This window comes from Lampris incognitus, chromosome 1 (genome assembly GCF_029633865.1).
Source record: "Lampris incognitus isolate fLamInc1 chromosome 1, fLamInc1.hap2, whole genome shotgun sequence".
Lineage (NCBI taxonomy): Eukaryota > Metazoa > Chordata > Actinopteri > Lampriformes > Lampridae > Lampris > Lampris incognitus.
Genome location: NC_079211.1, coordinates 16,352,492 through 16,369,574, shown reverse-complemented (window position 1 = coordinate 16,369,574; position 17,083 = coordinate 16,352,492). Strand labels below are relative to the sequence as shown.

Below are 17,083 nucleotides of genomic sequence, written 5' to 3'. Positions count from 1 at the left end.
CTGTATAATAGTAAACTTGTGTTTTACAATTCGAGGACTTCTCACACACACACACAATATTAACTTTACCGCCATCTTGCCTTCCGCGCCTGTCTGGCTGCCTCGTTCCTATTGGCCGCCCGGGTATTCGTCACCGCTTGCGAAGCCCGCGCTTTGCTCGACGCAGCGAAGGGCCGCCGTTGCGCGGCGCAAGCCGTTGGAAATAGTGGGGTTCAGAGCGCATGCGCTGCCGGTGTCGCGTTGTGTGTGAAGGCTCCTCGTTGTGAGACCCTCCGCCGTAGACAATAGGCAGACTGAAGACTATACAATTAAACACTGGCGTTACAACTCAACACTTTATTTCTGAAAGAAGACAACCAGAATTAGCATTTAACCGGACAGAACACATGCTTTGAACATCACCCTTCTCATTTAACCGGATTCAGTAAGATTTCATTTGTCAAATCAATCATTATTTGGTATGTTAATCTCGATCTGTTCTATTTAATTTTCATGTTTCAGTGCCAGAATCATGTTTTTAAGGAATTCCTTGCAATCCATCCATCCATCCATCCATCCATCCTTAACAGAAGGTCCCTGATATACTTCTCATGAAGGCGTGTTTCATACAGTGAAATCATATAGTGAACTTTTTGTGTTAAAATTGTTTCCAACAATTCCAGAAACTCTTTTTATAGATCCCAACCCCGATCAGCTATGGCTCTAAAATCATGTCCGCATATATACAGTCCATTATTGGACATTTTAAGACGAGATATATATTCTATATGTAATAATCCGCTCTCGTTTTCTACAGCTATGTTCTCTCTTTGTTTAAATTTTTTTTTTAACATTTTTTTTGCATTGTGCTGGAGATGACAGGAGGACTCTCACATGGACTCAAATTCATCAATGCGTTGTTTGGTGTTGCCCTGGCGGATCTGACGGAGAGTCTTGTATTTGTCGCGGCCAGCCTTCACGTTCTCAGCGTGGATCAGGTCGTTCGGGGTCTTCTTGCTGTCGTCTACAGCACCGGCCAGCTCCGTACTGAGGAACTGTGGAAGAGCACAAAGCACACGGTGAGACCAGGAAATAGCGACGCGAGACGCTCGACAACACCGCCGAGAAGCCTTTTGAACAGCCTCCCCCGGGAGTTCTCTCTTAGAAGAACTCCATTGTTCAAGAGGTGTCCATCTCATTTTGCGTTCAGTCTGCTCCACGAAATCGCATCTTTTCTTTTTCTTTTTTTATTGTGAGACAGAGACGAGATTTATTTTCAATCTCAATAGGTTTAAATCGGCAACCCCCACCCCCAGCCCCTTCATACTTGAAATGAAACGGAGTCATGGAAAGCTTTCTGCGCCGATGTTGCAATATGAGAGCCAAGTGTCCTGAAACTGGGTTTTTAGTGTGTTCACCCGAACAGAATCGAGACCTGTATACGTTGTGGTTGTTTAGAGTCAATACAATTGGTGTTTTAAGCTATAAAAAATTAAAACAACTATAGACTATTGTTAAACACAATACCTGTCAGTATAAGCACAAATAAAGGTTAAATATTCAAATGAAAAGACATTTTCCTGTCTGAAAACCACAGTTTCATTTTACGTCTATAGATACGTCACACAATGCTATTTCTCACAGAAGGAAAACGTGGATTATGGTATCAATGAATCATACTTCTTGTTGAGTATTGATCAAGCTGTACAGAGTAACAACATTTTAGCTGAGTTTTTTTTTTGCATTAAAAAAACGAGTTGCACATATTCTTGATAAAAACCGACCTTGAGGTTTTTCTGCAGCCTTTGGTTCTTCTGGGCCTCCGTGACTCGCTCCTCCTCGCTGCGGTCTCTCACCATGCCCGGTGATGTCAGCTCCGCACTCGCCTCCGCGCTGCTCTCGTCCGTCTCGTCGTGCTCGTGTATGTGCGTGTGAACCGGGTCCTGGATGTGGACACCGACGAGTTTAGTCCTCAGCTCCTCTTTGGTTCTCTCCAAATCGACCTCCACTACCATTGCCTGTCAATCAAACACGCGCGCGCGCACACACACACACAAACACACACAAACACACACACACACACACACACACACACACACACACACACACACACACACACACACACACACACACATCACTGCAGTGAGGCACCCATCGTGGAGGGAAATCTCCTTAATTGCGAGTGTTGTGCTCCGTCATGAGGCGTCCGCCTTTCAAAGACATATATACAGGACTGCCTTCATCTTTACCGAGATCACTAGCAGTAATGAAGCGAATCAATGTGAAATCATGCTACGTCGAGTTTGAGGGTCCATTTGAGGGTCTGTTTCAAATGATGGGGGGAGGGGAGAGTCTTTCTTCGACACAATGGTTTTCGTTTTAGGCCAGGTTGTATGTAGATATCTTGAACTATGAACTGCAGGTTAATTAGGGGTCCAACAAGGACGTAGTGTCGGAACCCTGTTGTTTTTGCTCCGATTCTTTTTCTTCGTATCTTTCTTCTGCCCCAAAAGTATCTGTTGGTCAGTAACTGTAGTAAATAGTCACCAATCACCACTACTCAGGCACAAAAAATACACATCATTCGACCAATATGTATCGCTATAATAACGTCTTTCACGGTTTGACCCAAAATTCTTTGTCCCCTGGATTCCTTGGCTCAATGCGTCTGACTAGATTTTCCGAAATTTTGAAAAATGTCCTCAACAAATTTAGCTAATCCTCACCAAATTTGACACACATCATATCTAAATGGTCCTGCACAAAAGTTGTCCAACCGTTTTTATATATATCATACCGTTTTTGTTATAATTGGCTCCTACGCTTCTAAAAGGTTGTGGGAGGGGTTTATCTAGCAAAATCTGGCTTAACTCATGAATTTGTCGTGCTATCTACATCAAATTTGGTGCACATATGCAAACGTTGACGCTGAGGGGGGAATACAAAATTTGGCGTTATGGCAACCCTATAAAGTTTAAATTGTCATGACTTGGAGAAAATGTAGAAACAAAATTATTTTTTCTGCAGTAGTCCTTGGTTGATCCTGTAGCTATCCATATAGGCCGCGCCCATTTCTATTTCTTTGGCTGTCTGCCATTCTGATTTTTTTAAAACATCTTTAGAAAAGCTATTTTATCATTTCACCTTCTACAAAGGTACTCTAATCGTCACCAAATGTAGCACACAAGAAATCTGGACGGTCAAGTCAAGTCAAGTAAAACCAATTTTATTTGTATAGCCCATGATCACAAATTACAAATTTGCCTCAGTGGGCTTTACAGCAACACAACATCCTGTCCTTAGACTCTCGCAACTCCCCCCCCCCCAAAAAAACCTTTAACAGGGAGAAAAAATAGGAAGAAACCTCAGGAAGAGCAACAAAGGAGGGATCTCTCTCCCTGAAATTAAAGATCAGTTTTTTTTCATATTTCGTGCCATTTTTCTATAATTAGCTTTCAGACTTTGTAGGCGAGGCCTGTTACACCAACATTTCCACAACTCATGAATGCATTCTGCTAGCTCTGCCAAATGTAGTACACATGCCCATGTCAGGGTCTTGAGGTACCTCAGGTGTAAAAAAATTGGTGCCATGAGAAAAAAATTGATGCCGTTTTGTTAATAGGTGCTGCTAAAGCAACATCATAACTTTAATTGGTCACAGACGTTCATTGCATTTACATCTCAGTCATTTTATAGAGTATAAAACCCATTCCAATTTCGAAACGCTCAGCATTGCATACTGATCAATCACCTATATGCTGATGGCGTATAGTTTGAGTTATTGAATGCAATGAAGTCTTTAGAATCCCATTCACTTCCATTGTAATTGCAGTCATATTATTGTTCTCGCTCCTAAAAGTACCAGGACCCGTGAAACACGACAGATGGATCACATTTGCAGAATGACCATCTCGGAATCCAGATCCTAAATCGTTTGATGGCGATTTAGCATCTGGGGACAACGGCCAATAGTTTGGGGCCTCCGGTGTAGCTGCTGGCTGCTGGCTTCCGTTTCCTATGAAGACATATTCTTCCGTGCACCCGTCATTGTTTACACTAGCAATTTGGGGCACGAAAATGGAGTTGGAGTTGAGAGACGACGTCTACGACCGGATTGTTTCACAAGTAGTCGACACGAGTCGAACGTTTCTCCACAAAATACACAAACATCGATACTTTATGTGAGTGTTTAAGATCCAGTCGACATTTCAGTCATTGCACTCCACCGCTTTCGATACCAAAATCTTGTCCCTTGCCTACAGATTATATATACACTACCGTTCAAAAGTTTGGGATCACCCAAACAATTTTGTGTTTTCCAAGAAAAGTCACACTTATTCACCACCATATGTTGTGAAATGAATAGAAAATAGAGTCAAGACATTGACAAGGTTAGAAATAATGATTTGTATTTGAAATAAGATTTTTTTTACATCAAACTTTGCTTTCGTCAAAGAATCCTCCATTTGCAGCAATTACAGCATTGCAGACCTTTGGCATTCTAGCTGTTAATTTGTTGAGGTAATCTGGAGAAATTGCACCCCACGCTTCCAGAAGCAGCTCCCACAAGTTGGATTGGTTGGATGGGCACTTCTTTGAGCAGAATGAGTTTCTGGAGCATCACATTTGTGGGGTCAATTAAACGCTCAAAATGGCCAGAAAAAGAGAACTTTCATCTGAAACTCGACAGTCTATTCTTGTTCTTAGAAATGAAGGCTATTCCATGCGAGAAATTGCTAAGAAATTGAAGATTTCCTACACCGGTGTGTACTACTCCCTTCAGAGGACAGCACAAACAGGCTCTAACCAGAGTAGAAAAAGAAGTGGGAGGCCGCGTTGCACAACTGAGCAAGAAGATAAGTACATTAGAGTCTCTAGTTTGAGAAACAGACGCCTCACAGGTCCCCAACTGGCATCTTCATTAAATAGTACCTGTTAGAGCCTGTTTGTGCTGTCCTCTGAAGGGAGTAGTACACACCGGTGTAGGAAATCTTCAATTTCTTAGCAATTTCTCGCATGGAATAGCCTTCATTTCTAAGAACAAGAATAGACTGTCGAGTTTCAGATGAAAGTTCTCTTTTTCTGGCCATTTTGAGCGTTTAATTGACCCCACAAATGTGATGCTCCAGAAACTCAATCTGCTCAAAGAAGTGCCCATCCAACCAATCCAACTTGTGGGAGCTGCTTCTGGAAGCGTGGGGTGCAATTTCTCCAGATTACCTCAACAAATTAACAGCTAGAATGCCAAAGGTCTGCAATGCTGTAATTGCTGCAAATGGAGGATTCTTTGACGAAAGCAAAGTTTGATGTAAAAAAAATCTTATTTCAAATACAAATCATTATTTCTAACCTTGTCAATGTCTTGACTCTATTTTCTATTCATTTCACAACATATGGTGGTGAATAAGTGTGACTTTTCATGGAAAACACAAAATTGTTTGGGTGATCCCAAACTTTTGAACGGTAGTGTACATAATCTGTTAATTGTGGTGACCCACATCTATTTAACTAGAGACATCCACCTAAGAGGACGGTGTACCTTTAAGGGAAGAGGCGAGGGGTCAGATAATGCTCTTCAGCTTCCGGTTGAGAGTTGAGTTCAGTGTCGTTGTCGAATGTATGACATGCTAAGTTGGAGCTAGTAAACTACCTCGACTACGTCTACTCTCACGTCTCCTGTCTCGTTGTTTTCTAACTCCACATTGGTGACCCCGACGTGATCGAACTACTAATACGAGTATGTCTGACAACGAAGACGCCGGGAATAATGCTGCTGCGGTACCCGCTCCCGACGCCGGTGCTAACAACATGGCTATTGCTAACGCTAGCATTTACGCCGCTACTGTGAAGCTACCCGACTTTTGGCAGCATAATCCACGGCCGTGGTTTCAACATGTGGAAGCCCAGTTCCAGCTGAGAGGGATAACGCAGGATGCAACGCAGTACTTCCACGTAGTGGCGGCGTTAGACGCATTGACAACGGCGCGAGCAACGACACTGTTGGAAGCTCCGCCAGCTGCTGGCAAGTACGATGCTATAAAGACATTCCTCCTGAAACTATTTGAACTGTCGGAGCTGGAGAAGGCAGACCGTTTACTGTCCCCGAATGGCCTCGGCGACGGCAAACCGTCTGAGTTAATGGAAAAAATGCTGTCTGTGCTGGGATCGGCTGATCCGGCCTTTCTTTTCACACACATTTTTCTGAGGCAGCTCCCCGCACCTGTACGCACAGCACTGGCCAGTTCTCCTCTCGCCGCCTCCAAGGACTACCGTTCTCTGGCTGCTGAAGCAGACAGGGTTTTCCTGGCCAACCGGCAACAGTTTGTGCATGCCCTGCTCCCCCCCAGACCGCCCCACCACCACCTGTGTACGACTATATGGACACCGCGGCTGCGGTGACAGCCCGCCGCCAACCTGACGACGGGCTCTGTTATTACCATGCCAGGTTTGGGGCAAAAGCAAAACAGTGTCGCAAACCCTGCAGTTACAGGGTTCAGGGAACGCCAAGGCCGGCGCTCGTTAACGGCTATGGGCGCCGGCCGTGACTGCAAGCGGTTGTTCATCAGAGACTCCTTGTCGGGCCGGCGGCTGCTGGTTGACTCTGGCGCTCAACGCAGCATACTACCAGCACAAGCTGTGGACACGATGACCGACAGTCACGGCCCCCAGATGGACGCCGCCAACGGCACGTCCATTCGGACGTACGGTATCAGACATGTGGACGTGTGTTTTGGCGGCCGACGTTTCGGCTGGGACTTTGTGATGGCTGCTGTATCCACCCCGCTCCTAGGTGCGGATTTCCTCTGTGCTTTCAACCTGCTGGTGGATGTTAAAAACTGTCGCGTGATTGATGCCGTCTCTTTTGCGTCATACCCCTGCACGCTTGGGGGGGGGGGCTGGAGCGCTGTGCCTCGCTAACACACTCTCCACCGGGGATCCATACCAACGCCTGCTCGCCAATTTCCCCGAGCTCACCACACCCACCTTCTCCTTGGCGGTGGCCAAGCACGGCGTGGAACATCATATCACCACAGTGGGCCCCCCAGTTTACGCCCGGGCCCGACGCCTCGACTCGGCCAAGCTCGCAATAGCCAGGGAGGAGTTTTCGACTATGGAGCGCCTCGGCATTGTCCGCCGTTCTGACAGCCCGTGGGCTTCCCCTCTTCACATGGTTACTAAGGCCGACGGGGGTTGGCGCCCGTGCGGGGACGACCGTCGCCTAAACAATGCTACGACCCCCGACTGGTACCCCATACCGCACATACAAGATTTCTCTACCCACCTGGCGGGCGCTGCCATCTATTCCAAAATCGACTTAGTGCGGGGGTATCACCAAGTGCCGGTCCACCCACTGGATGTCCCAAAAACGGCTGTCATCACACCCTTTGGGCTCTTTGAGTTCTTACGTATGCCTTTCGGCCTTAAAGGGGCGGCGCAGACGTTTCAGCGCCTTATGGATTCTGTGCTCCGCGACATGCCATTTTTGTTTGTGTACTTAGACGACATCCTCGTGGCCAGCGCGTCGGCGGAGGAACACATGACGCACCTCAGACAGCTGTTCGACAGGCTCAGCGAACACGGCCTCATCATCAACCCAGCTAAGCGTCAGTTCGGGGAGTCGTCCATCACCTTCCTCGGGCACCACATCACTCCACAGGGGGCTGTTCCCCTCCCTGCCAGGGTTGAGGCTGTCGCCATGTTCCCCCGCCCCCGCACCGTACCGTCGCTGCAGGAATTCCTGGGCATGGTGAACTTTTATAACCGTTTCCTGCCCCGTGCCGCCCACATCATGCGTCCCCTGTATGAGGCCCTGCGGGGTAAGAAGTCTAAGGACGAGCTGGACTGGTCTTCGGGGATGGACGAGGCTTTTGTGGCCACCAAGACCGCGCTGGCCAACGCTGCGCTGCTAGCTCACCCGTCGCCTGCCGCCCCCATAGCCCTTACAACGGATGCCTCCAACTACGCCGTGGGGGCCGTGTGTGAGCAGTGGGTGGGGGGGGGGCTGGCAGCCGTTGGCATTCTTCAGTAAACAACTCCGTGAGAGCGAGCGCAAATACAGCACCTTTGATAGGGAACTACTGGGTCTCTTCCTCGCAACCAGACACTTTAGGTTCCTATTGGAGGGCCGACAGTTCACCGCTTTCGTGGACCACAAACCGCTGACGTTCTGTATGGCCAAAACCTCAGAACCGTGGTCTGGGCGTCAGCAGCGCCATCTCGCGGCGGTTTCCGAGTTTACCACAGACATACAACACGTGTCGGGCAAGGATAACTTCGTCGCCGACTGCCTTTCACGGGCGGTTGTTAACGCCGTTCACTTGGGACTCGACTACGCCGCTATGGCAGCGGACCAAGCCAAGGACGCGACCGTTCAAGACTACCGGTCGACCCCTACGGCGCTACGGCTGGAGGACGTGACGTTCGACGCGGCCAACACCACCCTCCTCTGTGACATCTCCACCGGTCAACCGCGCCCCCTGGTGCCTACTTCCTGGCGGCGCCGAGTTTTCGACACCGTCCACGGCCTTTCCCACCCAGGAGTGAAGGCCTCGACCAAGCTGGTGAGCGTCAAGTTCGTTTGGCCTGGGCTCCGTAAGGATGTTAGAGCCTGGGCTGGCTCGTGTGTGGCGTGCCAACGCACCAAGGTGCACCGCCATACCAAGGCCCCTTTGGCGCCGTTTGTGGTTCCAGAGAGGCAGTTTGACCACGTCAATGTTGACCTGGTGGGTCCCCTGCCCCCCTCCCGTGGTTATACGTTCCTCCTCACTATTGTGGACAGGGCCACCAGGTGGCCAGAGGCTATTCCCTTGTCCTCCACGACGGCAGCAGAGGTAGCACGGGCGTTCATCAGCTGCTGGGTTGCCCGTTTCGGCACGCCTGGTGACATCACGAGCGACCGGGGCTCCCAGTTTACCTCGGAGCTCTGGACGGCGGTCGCTGAGCACCTGGGGGTGAAGATCCACCGCACTACGGCGTACAACCCGCAGGGCAACGGACTTTGTGAGCGGTTCCATCGGGACATGAAAGCCGCTCTGCGGGCAAGCCTCACTGGCTGCGGCTGGATGGACCGGCTCCCGTGGGTCATGCTCGGCCTGCGTTCGGCCCCGAAGGAAGACCTCCAGACCTCCTCCGCTGAGCTGGTGTATGGCCAGCCCCTGCGGGTTCCGGGGGAGTTTCTTCCGGATGCTACGGCTCCCTGGTCAGCCGCCTCTCACCTCAGTGCGTCCCGGAGCGCTGCCGGTGCCTTCGTTCCCGTTCCGATGTCTCAACACTGCCTCCCCCGGTCCTACGTCCCCAAGGATCTGCCATCGGCGAGGTACGTCTTCATTAGGCACAACAGCCATCGGTCCCCGCTGCAGCCCCCATACGACGGGCCCTTCCGTGTCCTGGAGGAGGGAGTTAAGAACTTTGTGGTGGACATGGGGGGCAGGCCGGAGCGGGTCGCTATAGACCGTCTCAAGCCCGCTCACTTGGACATTGGGGAGCCAGTGCAATTGGCCCTACCCCCGCGGCGGGGGCGCCCTCCTAGGTCGGCCCCGGCACCTGCCTCTGTTCCTGCTTCGGCCCCGCCTGTGGCCCGGGTTTCGGCCCCATCTGTTTCCCCTCCTGTGAAGCGCGGCCGTTATGGCCGCAGGGTCCGCCCCCCGACTTGTCACCTGTTTTCCCCGTGACTTTGCACTATGTCATTGACTGTTCTGTTGTAGAGTCTATTTTTATGTTCATGACTTGCACTTTTGCTGTTTTGCATTGTTTTGTGTAGGTGAATTCTGGGGGGGCCTGTGTGGTGACCCACATCTATTTAACTAGAGACATCACCTAAGAGGACGGTGTACCTTTAAGGGAAGAGGCAAGGGGTCAGATAATGCACTTCCGCTTCCGGTTGAGAGTTGAGTTCAGTGTCGTTGTCGAATGTATGACATGCTAAGTTGGAGCTAGTAAACTACCTCGACTACGTCTACTCTCACGTCTCCTGTCTCGTTGTTTTCTAACTCCACATAATACAGATTAGCACAATGGTCCACAACAAGTTTATGTGTCAGAGTGTTTAAGGTGCTTGGACCCCACCAATTCTCGCTTGCTGCTATATATTAGCAATCCAAGCATGTAGTGCTGCAACCCTGTTGTTGTTTTTTTTTCTTCATATTATTATTATTATGATTCTTTTTATTCTGCCCTGAAAGTATCTGCAAGTCAGCAATTACATATTACAGCGCCTCATAGGTGGTGTTTTGGCTTATAACTTCTAAACCGTAAGTCGTTGAACCAAATTCTGTTTTCTCTGATTCCTTGGCTCAATGAGCATCTGGTCATATAGACCACGCCCATTTCTGTCTGACTAGATTTTCCGCCAATTTGACAATTTCAAGAGCTTTTTTTCATTATAACTCGTAAAAATTTTGTCCAAGCATATCTGGACTGCGTTGAACAAAAGTTATCTAACAGTTCTTTGATACTCCATTGTCCTCCATTGCTAAACATGAAGAACTAGGTTTTCCTGTAGTCATCCATTTTATTCACATCTCAGTCATTTACACAAACCATTCCATACTGATCAACCTTCTTAGGCTGATAACATTTGCAGGTTGAATCATTGAATACAGCTAAGTCTTCGAACCCCATTAACTTCCATTGCAATTACAACTATATCATTGTTCTCTCTCCTAAAAGTATCAGGATCTATGAAACATGCCAAATGGATCCCACTTGCGCATTAGTTCCCGATACCCTTATGCATCAGAGCGCTCATCTCATCTCATCTCATCATCAGCCATTTCTCCGGGGTTGGGTCGCAGTGGCAGCAAGCTAAGTAAGGGACTCCAGACATCCCTCTCCCCAGCACCGCCCTCCAGCTGGTCCTGGGGAATCCCAAGGTGTTCCCAGGCGGGATTGGACATGTAGTCCCCCCAGAAGGTTCTGGGTCTGCACAGGGGTCTCCTCCCAGTTGGACGTGCCCGGAAAACCTCCAAAGGAAGGCTCCCAGGAGGCATCCTAATCAGATGCCCAAACCACCTCAATTGGCTCCTTTCAACACAAAGGAGCAGCGGCTCTACTCCGAGCTCCCTCCGGATGTCCGAGCTCCTCACCCTATCTTTAAGGCTGAGCCCAGACATCCTACGGAGGAAACTAATTTCAGCCGCTTGTATCCACGATCTGACCCTTTCGGTCACTACTCAAAGCTCATTACCATAGGTGAGGGTTGGAACGAAGACTGACTGGTAAATTGAGAGCTTTGCCTTCCGGCTCAGCTCCCTCTTCACCACAATGGTCCGGTACAACATCCGCATTAGTGCTGATGATGCACCAATCCGCCTGTCAATCTCCCGCTCCATCCTACCCTCACTCGTGAACAAAACCCCGAGATACTTGAACTCCTTCACTTGAGGCAACAACTCATCCCCAACCCAGAGGGAACAATCCACCATATTCTGGTAGCGAACCATGGCCTCAGACTTGGAGGTGCTGACTCTCATCCCGGCCATTTCACACTCAGATGCAAACTGCCCCAGTGCGCGCTGGAGGTCTCAAGACCTCCAGTGAGCTTAAGAGCATCAGAGCTTTTAAGGTGCTAATTGTCGCTTGGAGCTATATTGATTTTTCTTCTTTTAGGAATACGCTCTTTACACACACACACACACACACACCTGCAGGTGTTGGTTCTTCTATAATTGTGAGGACACCTCTCCATTCATTCCCTTAGCACCTAAGCCTAACCTTTAGCAATCAGAACTAGATGCCTAGCTTTAACTCTTTTTGAACCTTCACCTATAATCCTGTTTGTATCCTTAATCCTAAATCCAAGTCCTGACCCTAAAATAGCCCCTTGAAGAAGTGAGCACTCACCAATGTCTTCACTTTTCAAAAATGTCCTTATTCCTATGTTTAAAACCACAAAGTGGTCCTCACAAATATAGCTGAACAAGAACACACACAAAAAAAAACATACATCTCCAGACCTGAGTTGGACACTATATTTGAATAGTTTTTACATTGTATATGGCTTAAATTATCCTGTCAAATGGCTGTTGTGTACTATACAGGACAATGCAAAGGTTGTCAGAAAGATAACATTATTACAGAACAGTATTTAACCAAACAATCTGGCTCGCTTTGACTGACAACTCATAGCCTTATGCTCATCACCAATTTATTCATTCCCCTCCAAGTTCTGTCGCGGATCCTTACCCTTTTCTGCCATCTCTTTGCCTCCTCATCCTTTTTCCTCTTGGCATCTTCCAGCTGGGAAATTGTAGAGGTAAGCTCAGCCAATTCAGTGGCCTACACAAATACACACAAATAGGAAGAATTTTAAGAGTGTTCCTGACCTAAGGTCAGTATGCCCTGTTTGTGTATATATATCCATATGTGTGTGTGTGTGTGTGTGTGTGTGTGTGTGTGTGTGTGTGTGTGCGTGCGTGCGTGCGTGCGTGCGTGCATGCGTGCATGCGTGCATGTGTCTGTGCATATGTGTGTGTTTGTTTTGGCTGGGTTTCAATTTACTTCCAATTCAATCATTTCAAAATCTAGAACACTCTCTTTTTGTCCAACAGGGGGGGGGGTGCAGCCTATATCAGATTTTATATTACTTATGACATCTTGGATAAGTTGACATTTGGAAAAAAAACCCTAATTATTATGTAATACTTGATTTTTTTTCTTGTAGGGGAATTCTCTACCCCTCCCCCCCATCCACCCTTCACAGGGAGGTCAAGCACACCTACAAAACAGCTGGTGCTGGTAGGGATCCAGTGTCTCGTTCAAGGACACCTCAGCAGAGTGGGTATTTGTTGACAGCAGGGTTTGATTGTGGCTGCTCCAGTTGAAGGACAGGCTCCCTACCCACTGTGCCACCCCGCTGGCCAGAAATCTCTCGCACAATATTAGAATAGTGAGAACCAAAACGGTAATCCAAGCTGTTATACAGGGAAACTCCATAGAGCTGCAACACTCCAAGTGAACAGGAGGCTAAATATGTGCACAAAGAGGGGTTTGTTTCGGCTGATTTATTTCATTTATAGTGCAAACTCTTCAGAATCAGGAAGTGTGCACATATGCTCTTTCATTCTTGATGTTTTTCAGTGTTTCCAAAGTCCCTTCCCTCTTCACTGCCAAAGAAAGATAACAGCATTACAGAGTGCAGTCTTACCCCTATTGCAGAGTACAGTCTTACCCCTATTGCAGAGTGCAGTCTTGCCTCCATTGCAGAGTGCACTCTTGCCTCCATTACAGAGTGCAGTCTTGCCTCTATTGCAGAGTGCAATCTTGCCTCCATTGCAGAGTGCACTCTTGCCTCCATTACAGAGTGCAGTCTTGCCTCCATTACAGAGTGCAGTCTTGCCTCTATTGCAGAGTGCACTCTTGCCTCCATTGCAGAGTGCAGTCTTGCCTCTATTGCAGAGTGCAGTCCTGCCTCCATTACAGAGTGCAGTCTTGCCTCCATTACAGAGTGCAGTCTTGCCTCCATTACAGAGTGCACTCTTGCCTCCATTGCAGAGTGCAGTCTTGCCTCCATTGTTTCTAGCTTTGTAAGAAACTTGCCTGTTGGCGACAACTATGGGCCGACTGGTCTTATTGTCACAGGAATGACAAAAGTTAAGTGGTATTATCCACCATGTGGCTTTAATAGAAGGGATAAAACAACTATTTTGAGCGCAAACTTTGGCAGGGACTTTACAAGAAAAAACAATTAATCATGTTTAGCTGATTGAACGGAATGTGAATTGAGCCCAGCTTTGGAAGGTTACTGTGCATGCAGGCAGATGGGTGTGGATGTGCACCAGGCTCTCCTGGTTCTTCAGCTGGTTCTCAGATTGCTGTAGCAGGGCTGCCTTTGCCTCCACTGCGGCTTTGCGGTCTTTCTCCAATCGTTCAGCCTCCTCCTGGGCAATTGTCCTCTCCTTTTCCAACTCCAGAGCCCTGTGGGTCTGCTCCTCCAGCTCTGAAATACGCATGCATGCACAAAGAAACGGCAGTGCGTAGACACACACACACACACACACACACACATTTTAATTCTTTTACCATTCCCAAACTCAGAAATACTGCAGTATATGGTGCCACCACTTTCTATTCTCTAAAACCAAGATGAGAGACATTGGCATGCAGACTGCCATCAGACCATCTTGAGCTCTTTTTGTCTGCTCCTCAATTTGTCTCAGTCTCTCCATCAGCTCCATGGTCTCACGGGCAATTTTCTCTGTCTCCTTCTCGGCATTTTCTCGCTTCTTCTTCTCACTCTCGAGCAGAGCCCTGCTCAAAGGATTGTACATAAATACATAATTGTAAACTCTGTCCCCTGACAATTCTTGTGTGGCTTTTTTTTTTAAAGCGGAAAGCATAAAACTGTAATCTGTAACAGACAAAACACCGTCTTCTCTTCCCTCCTCACCTCTCCATCTGCCTTTTGCTCTTCTCCTCCCTGGCCTGGGCCTTCATCTGCTGCACCTCGATGGTGTCGGGCTTACGTCTGCGCATGTACAGGTCATGATTCCCCATGCAGAGTGCCAGGATGCGCTTGTTGATGCGGAGCCGTGGGGCGTAGAAAACAAAATCCTAGAATGGAAACACAGGTCAGTGGACAAGGATTGTGAAAACCACCATAATGCATCACTGTCTTATCTTACACCAAGTGTTGTCTTAACTAACCTAACCTAACCTAACCTAACCTAACCAAACCTAACCTAACCTAACCAAAACTAACCTAACTTAACCTAACCTAACCAAAACTAACCTAACCTAACCTAATCTAACTAAAACTACCCTAACCTAACCTAACCTAACTAAAACTAACCTAACCTAGCCTAACCTAACACTACCTAACATAGCCTAACTAAAACTAACCTAACCTAACCTAACCTAACCTAACCTAATCTAATCTAATTTAACTAAAACTAACCTAACCTAACCTAACTAAAACTAACCTAACCTAGCCTAACCTAACACTACCTAACATAGCCTAACCTATCCTAACCTAACACTACCTAACCTAGCCTAACTAAAACTAACCTAATCTAATTTAACTTAAACTAACCTAACTAAAACTAACCTAACCTAGCCAAACCTAACACTACCTAACCTAACTAAAACTAACCTAACTTAACTTAAGCTAACCTAACTAAAACTAACCTAACCTAACCACAAACGGTGGTAGAAAAGAGGTTCTTCGCAATGACTGTTTTGCCCAATAGAATTTGTGGCATCTGGTGACGGCCAGACTCAGTCAATGATAGAAAAAGGTTTAAAATACCGGAGCCTTCTTGTCAATTGGCTTGATGACAAACTTCTTGTCATTGAAAGAGATATTTCTGATCTCACTCCACGGGAAGCCGATCTTTGGGGTCATCCTGTAGAAGGAGGAGGAGGAGGGAGGTGTTAGCGTTATGCAGATCCAGGAGGAGTTGGTCAGAGACACCTGGTTTCTACGTTGGATGGGGGTCCTACTTGTCTGCCTTATCATAGATGTTGAGACCCAGTGCGTCCACCCCCAGCCACAGCTCAGATCCTTTCTTGTTTTTGATGCTGAAGTAGTTGACCCCGTACATCTCCAGATCTTGGGCTATCTTCAAATACTCCACCATGGCATCTTCTCTATGTTGGAGTAATTTAAAACAAAACAAAACAAAATAAAATGACAAACAGTCACTGTGTAGCCACGTATATCTGAGATTGTGAGTGTGGTTTCACTGCAGTACCTAAGCACCCCCTTGTGCTCTTGATGCCACACCTGGATTCTCTGCTCCCACTGATCCTTGTTCAGCTTGTGCTGCTCCAAAACTCTGATTTTATTAAAGAAACAAAACACAGCACAACAGTGGACACAGTTAAGTTGAACTTTTGCTACCATCAATTAAGACATTCATTCCAAGGGATCGTTATGAACCTTTGTGGCAATAGCTTCTCCCTTGAAAGGTATCCTGGTGTATGATAGTCTTTCCTGTAGTCCCCATGTTTGGTTTGAACCGCATAAGAGGCCAGCAGTACTGCCGTCTCAGGTGGGCAGTAGATGTCATCATTTAAGATGCTCTCTTTCACCTAAAACAAACAAATAAAAACCAACAAACAAAAAAGGTACATGACCCGGAAGTTTGCACATGGGAAAGGCCCTGATGTGATCTTAAAGGATATAATTATATGTGTGTGCATGCGTGCATGTGTGTGTGCGCTAACATCGCTCAGGCAAAGAAGACACACATGTCCCAGTGCTCATGTATAATGTACCAGGACCCAGTCCCTGCTAAACTCTTCAGTGCTCAGGTGTATGAACGCATCTCTGACCTGCAGGAAGAAGAGACGCTGAGTTGCCTCCTGGATCAGCTCGTCGGCAATGTCCTCAGGATAAAACTTGGCCCTGAACTTAATCAGCAGAGGATTCTCCCTCTTAATATCCTGCGCCATCACCTGGGATCTCAGCCCGAAGCAGCAGGATGAAAGAGAATGAGCGAAGGAGGCTAATTAACCTCGGCAGGTCGATGCAGAAGTAGCCAAAATAATAACAGCATAAATCGCACCCGCAACCAAATTCAGCCCTTGGAGAGGGAACACATGACAACAGCTAATGTAAGTTTACTAAAAAAAAGAAAAGAAAAAGGTTCTACTCACCCTCTTGTTTAGCTTGAGCCATGTGGAAAAGCGTTTACTGTCCTGATACTGAAGTCCGAAGAACCAGGTCTCCCTCAGCCCAATTGTTTTCACTATCTAGACACATCAATAAGTACATAAGCATGGGTTTGCCAGCCTCTGTCATTGCTTTTTTGTTTGTGCTGCATTGCATACCTGGTCAAAGAGCTGTTTGCCGGTAGTGCTGGGCAGGATGGCAAACTCCAGCTCTGCATCCATGGTTGTGACCCGAACATTGATCTGCCGGACAGAAGGTTATCACTGAGACACATGGTGAGACACTTCCCAAAGCTCATTGATCTGTCACTGAAGATGACAACAAGACGGCATGCATCAAGAGTTGGGCTAAAGCAGAGTGCTAACAACTTCGTTGCAATAATTTGGCTGGTTCTTTGAGACAGTAGCAAATTGTTTGGCTCTTTCAGAGGTAAAAGACCAAAAATAAAAAAATAAAATAAAATAAAATACAAGGCGTTTCTTACATTCTTCT

At 47.4% G+C, this 17,083-nt stretch overlaps 1 protein-coding gene across 2 annotated transcripts; it reads right to left on the bottom strand.

Annotated features, from left to right (window-relative positions):
• Window positions 1–330: 330 nt before the first annotated feature.
• LOC130115211 (moesin-like) lies at window positions 331–16,827 on the bottom strand. Of its 2 annotated transcripts, XM_056282838.1 has the most exons (13): window positions 16,750–16,827; window positions 16,576–16,671; window positions 16,252–16,374; window positions 15,857–16,008; window positions 15,669–15,752; window positions 15,418–15,564; window positions 15,224–15,320; window positions 14,366–14,529; window positions 14,096–14,226; window positions 13,755–13,915; window positions 12,163–12,255; window positions 1,764–1,997; window positions 331–1,034 (listed from the first exon to the last, which is right to left on the bottom strand). In XM_056282838.1, exons 1-13 carry the CDS (start codon window positions 16,810–16,812, stop codon window positions 870–872), a joined length of 1,710 nt encoding a protein of 569 aa, XP_056138813.1. In that variant the 5' UTR covers window positions 16,813–16,827; the 3' UTR covers window positions 331–869. The 2 variants fall into 2 exon arrangements, with proteins under 2 accessions (XP_056138813.1, XP_056138807.1); XM_056282832.1 differs by lacking the exons at window positions 15,857–16,008; window positions 16,252–16,374; window positions 16,576–16,671 and having other exon boundaries at window positions 16,750–16,808.
• Between the last annotated feature and the right edge of the window lie 256 nt (window positions 16,828–17,083).

Coding starts and splice junctions, on each gene's coding strand:
- LOC130115211 (XM_056282838.1), bottom strand. CDS start 16,812: ATGGATGCAGAGCTGGAGTTTGCCATCCTGCCCAGCACTACCGGCAAA. Junction 15,321..15,417: donor ATCTATGATAAGGCAGACAA/GTAGGACCCCCA, acceptor CTCCTTCTACAG/GATGACCCCAAAGATCGGCT. Junction 1,998..12,162: donor CAAAGAGATGGCAGAAAAGG/GTAAGGATCCGC, acceptor TTTGATTGACAG/GCAATGGTAGTGGAGGTCGA.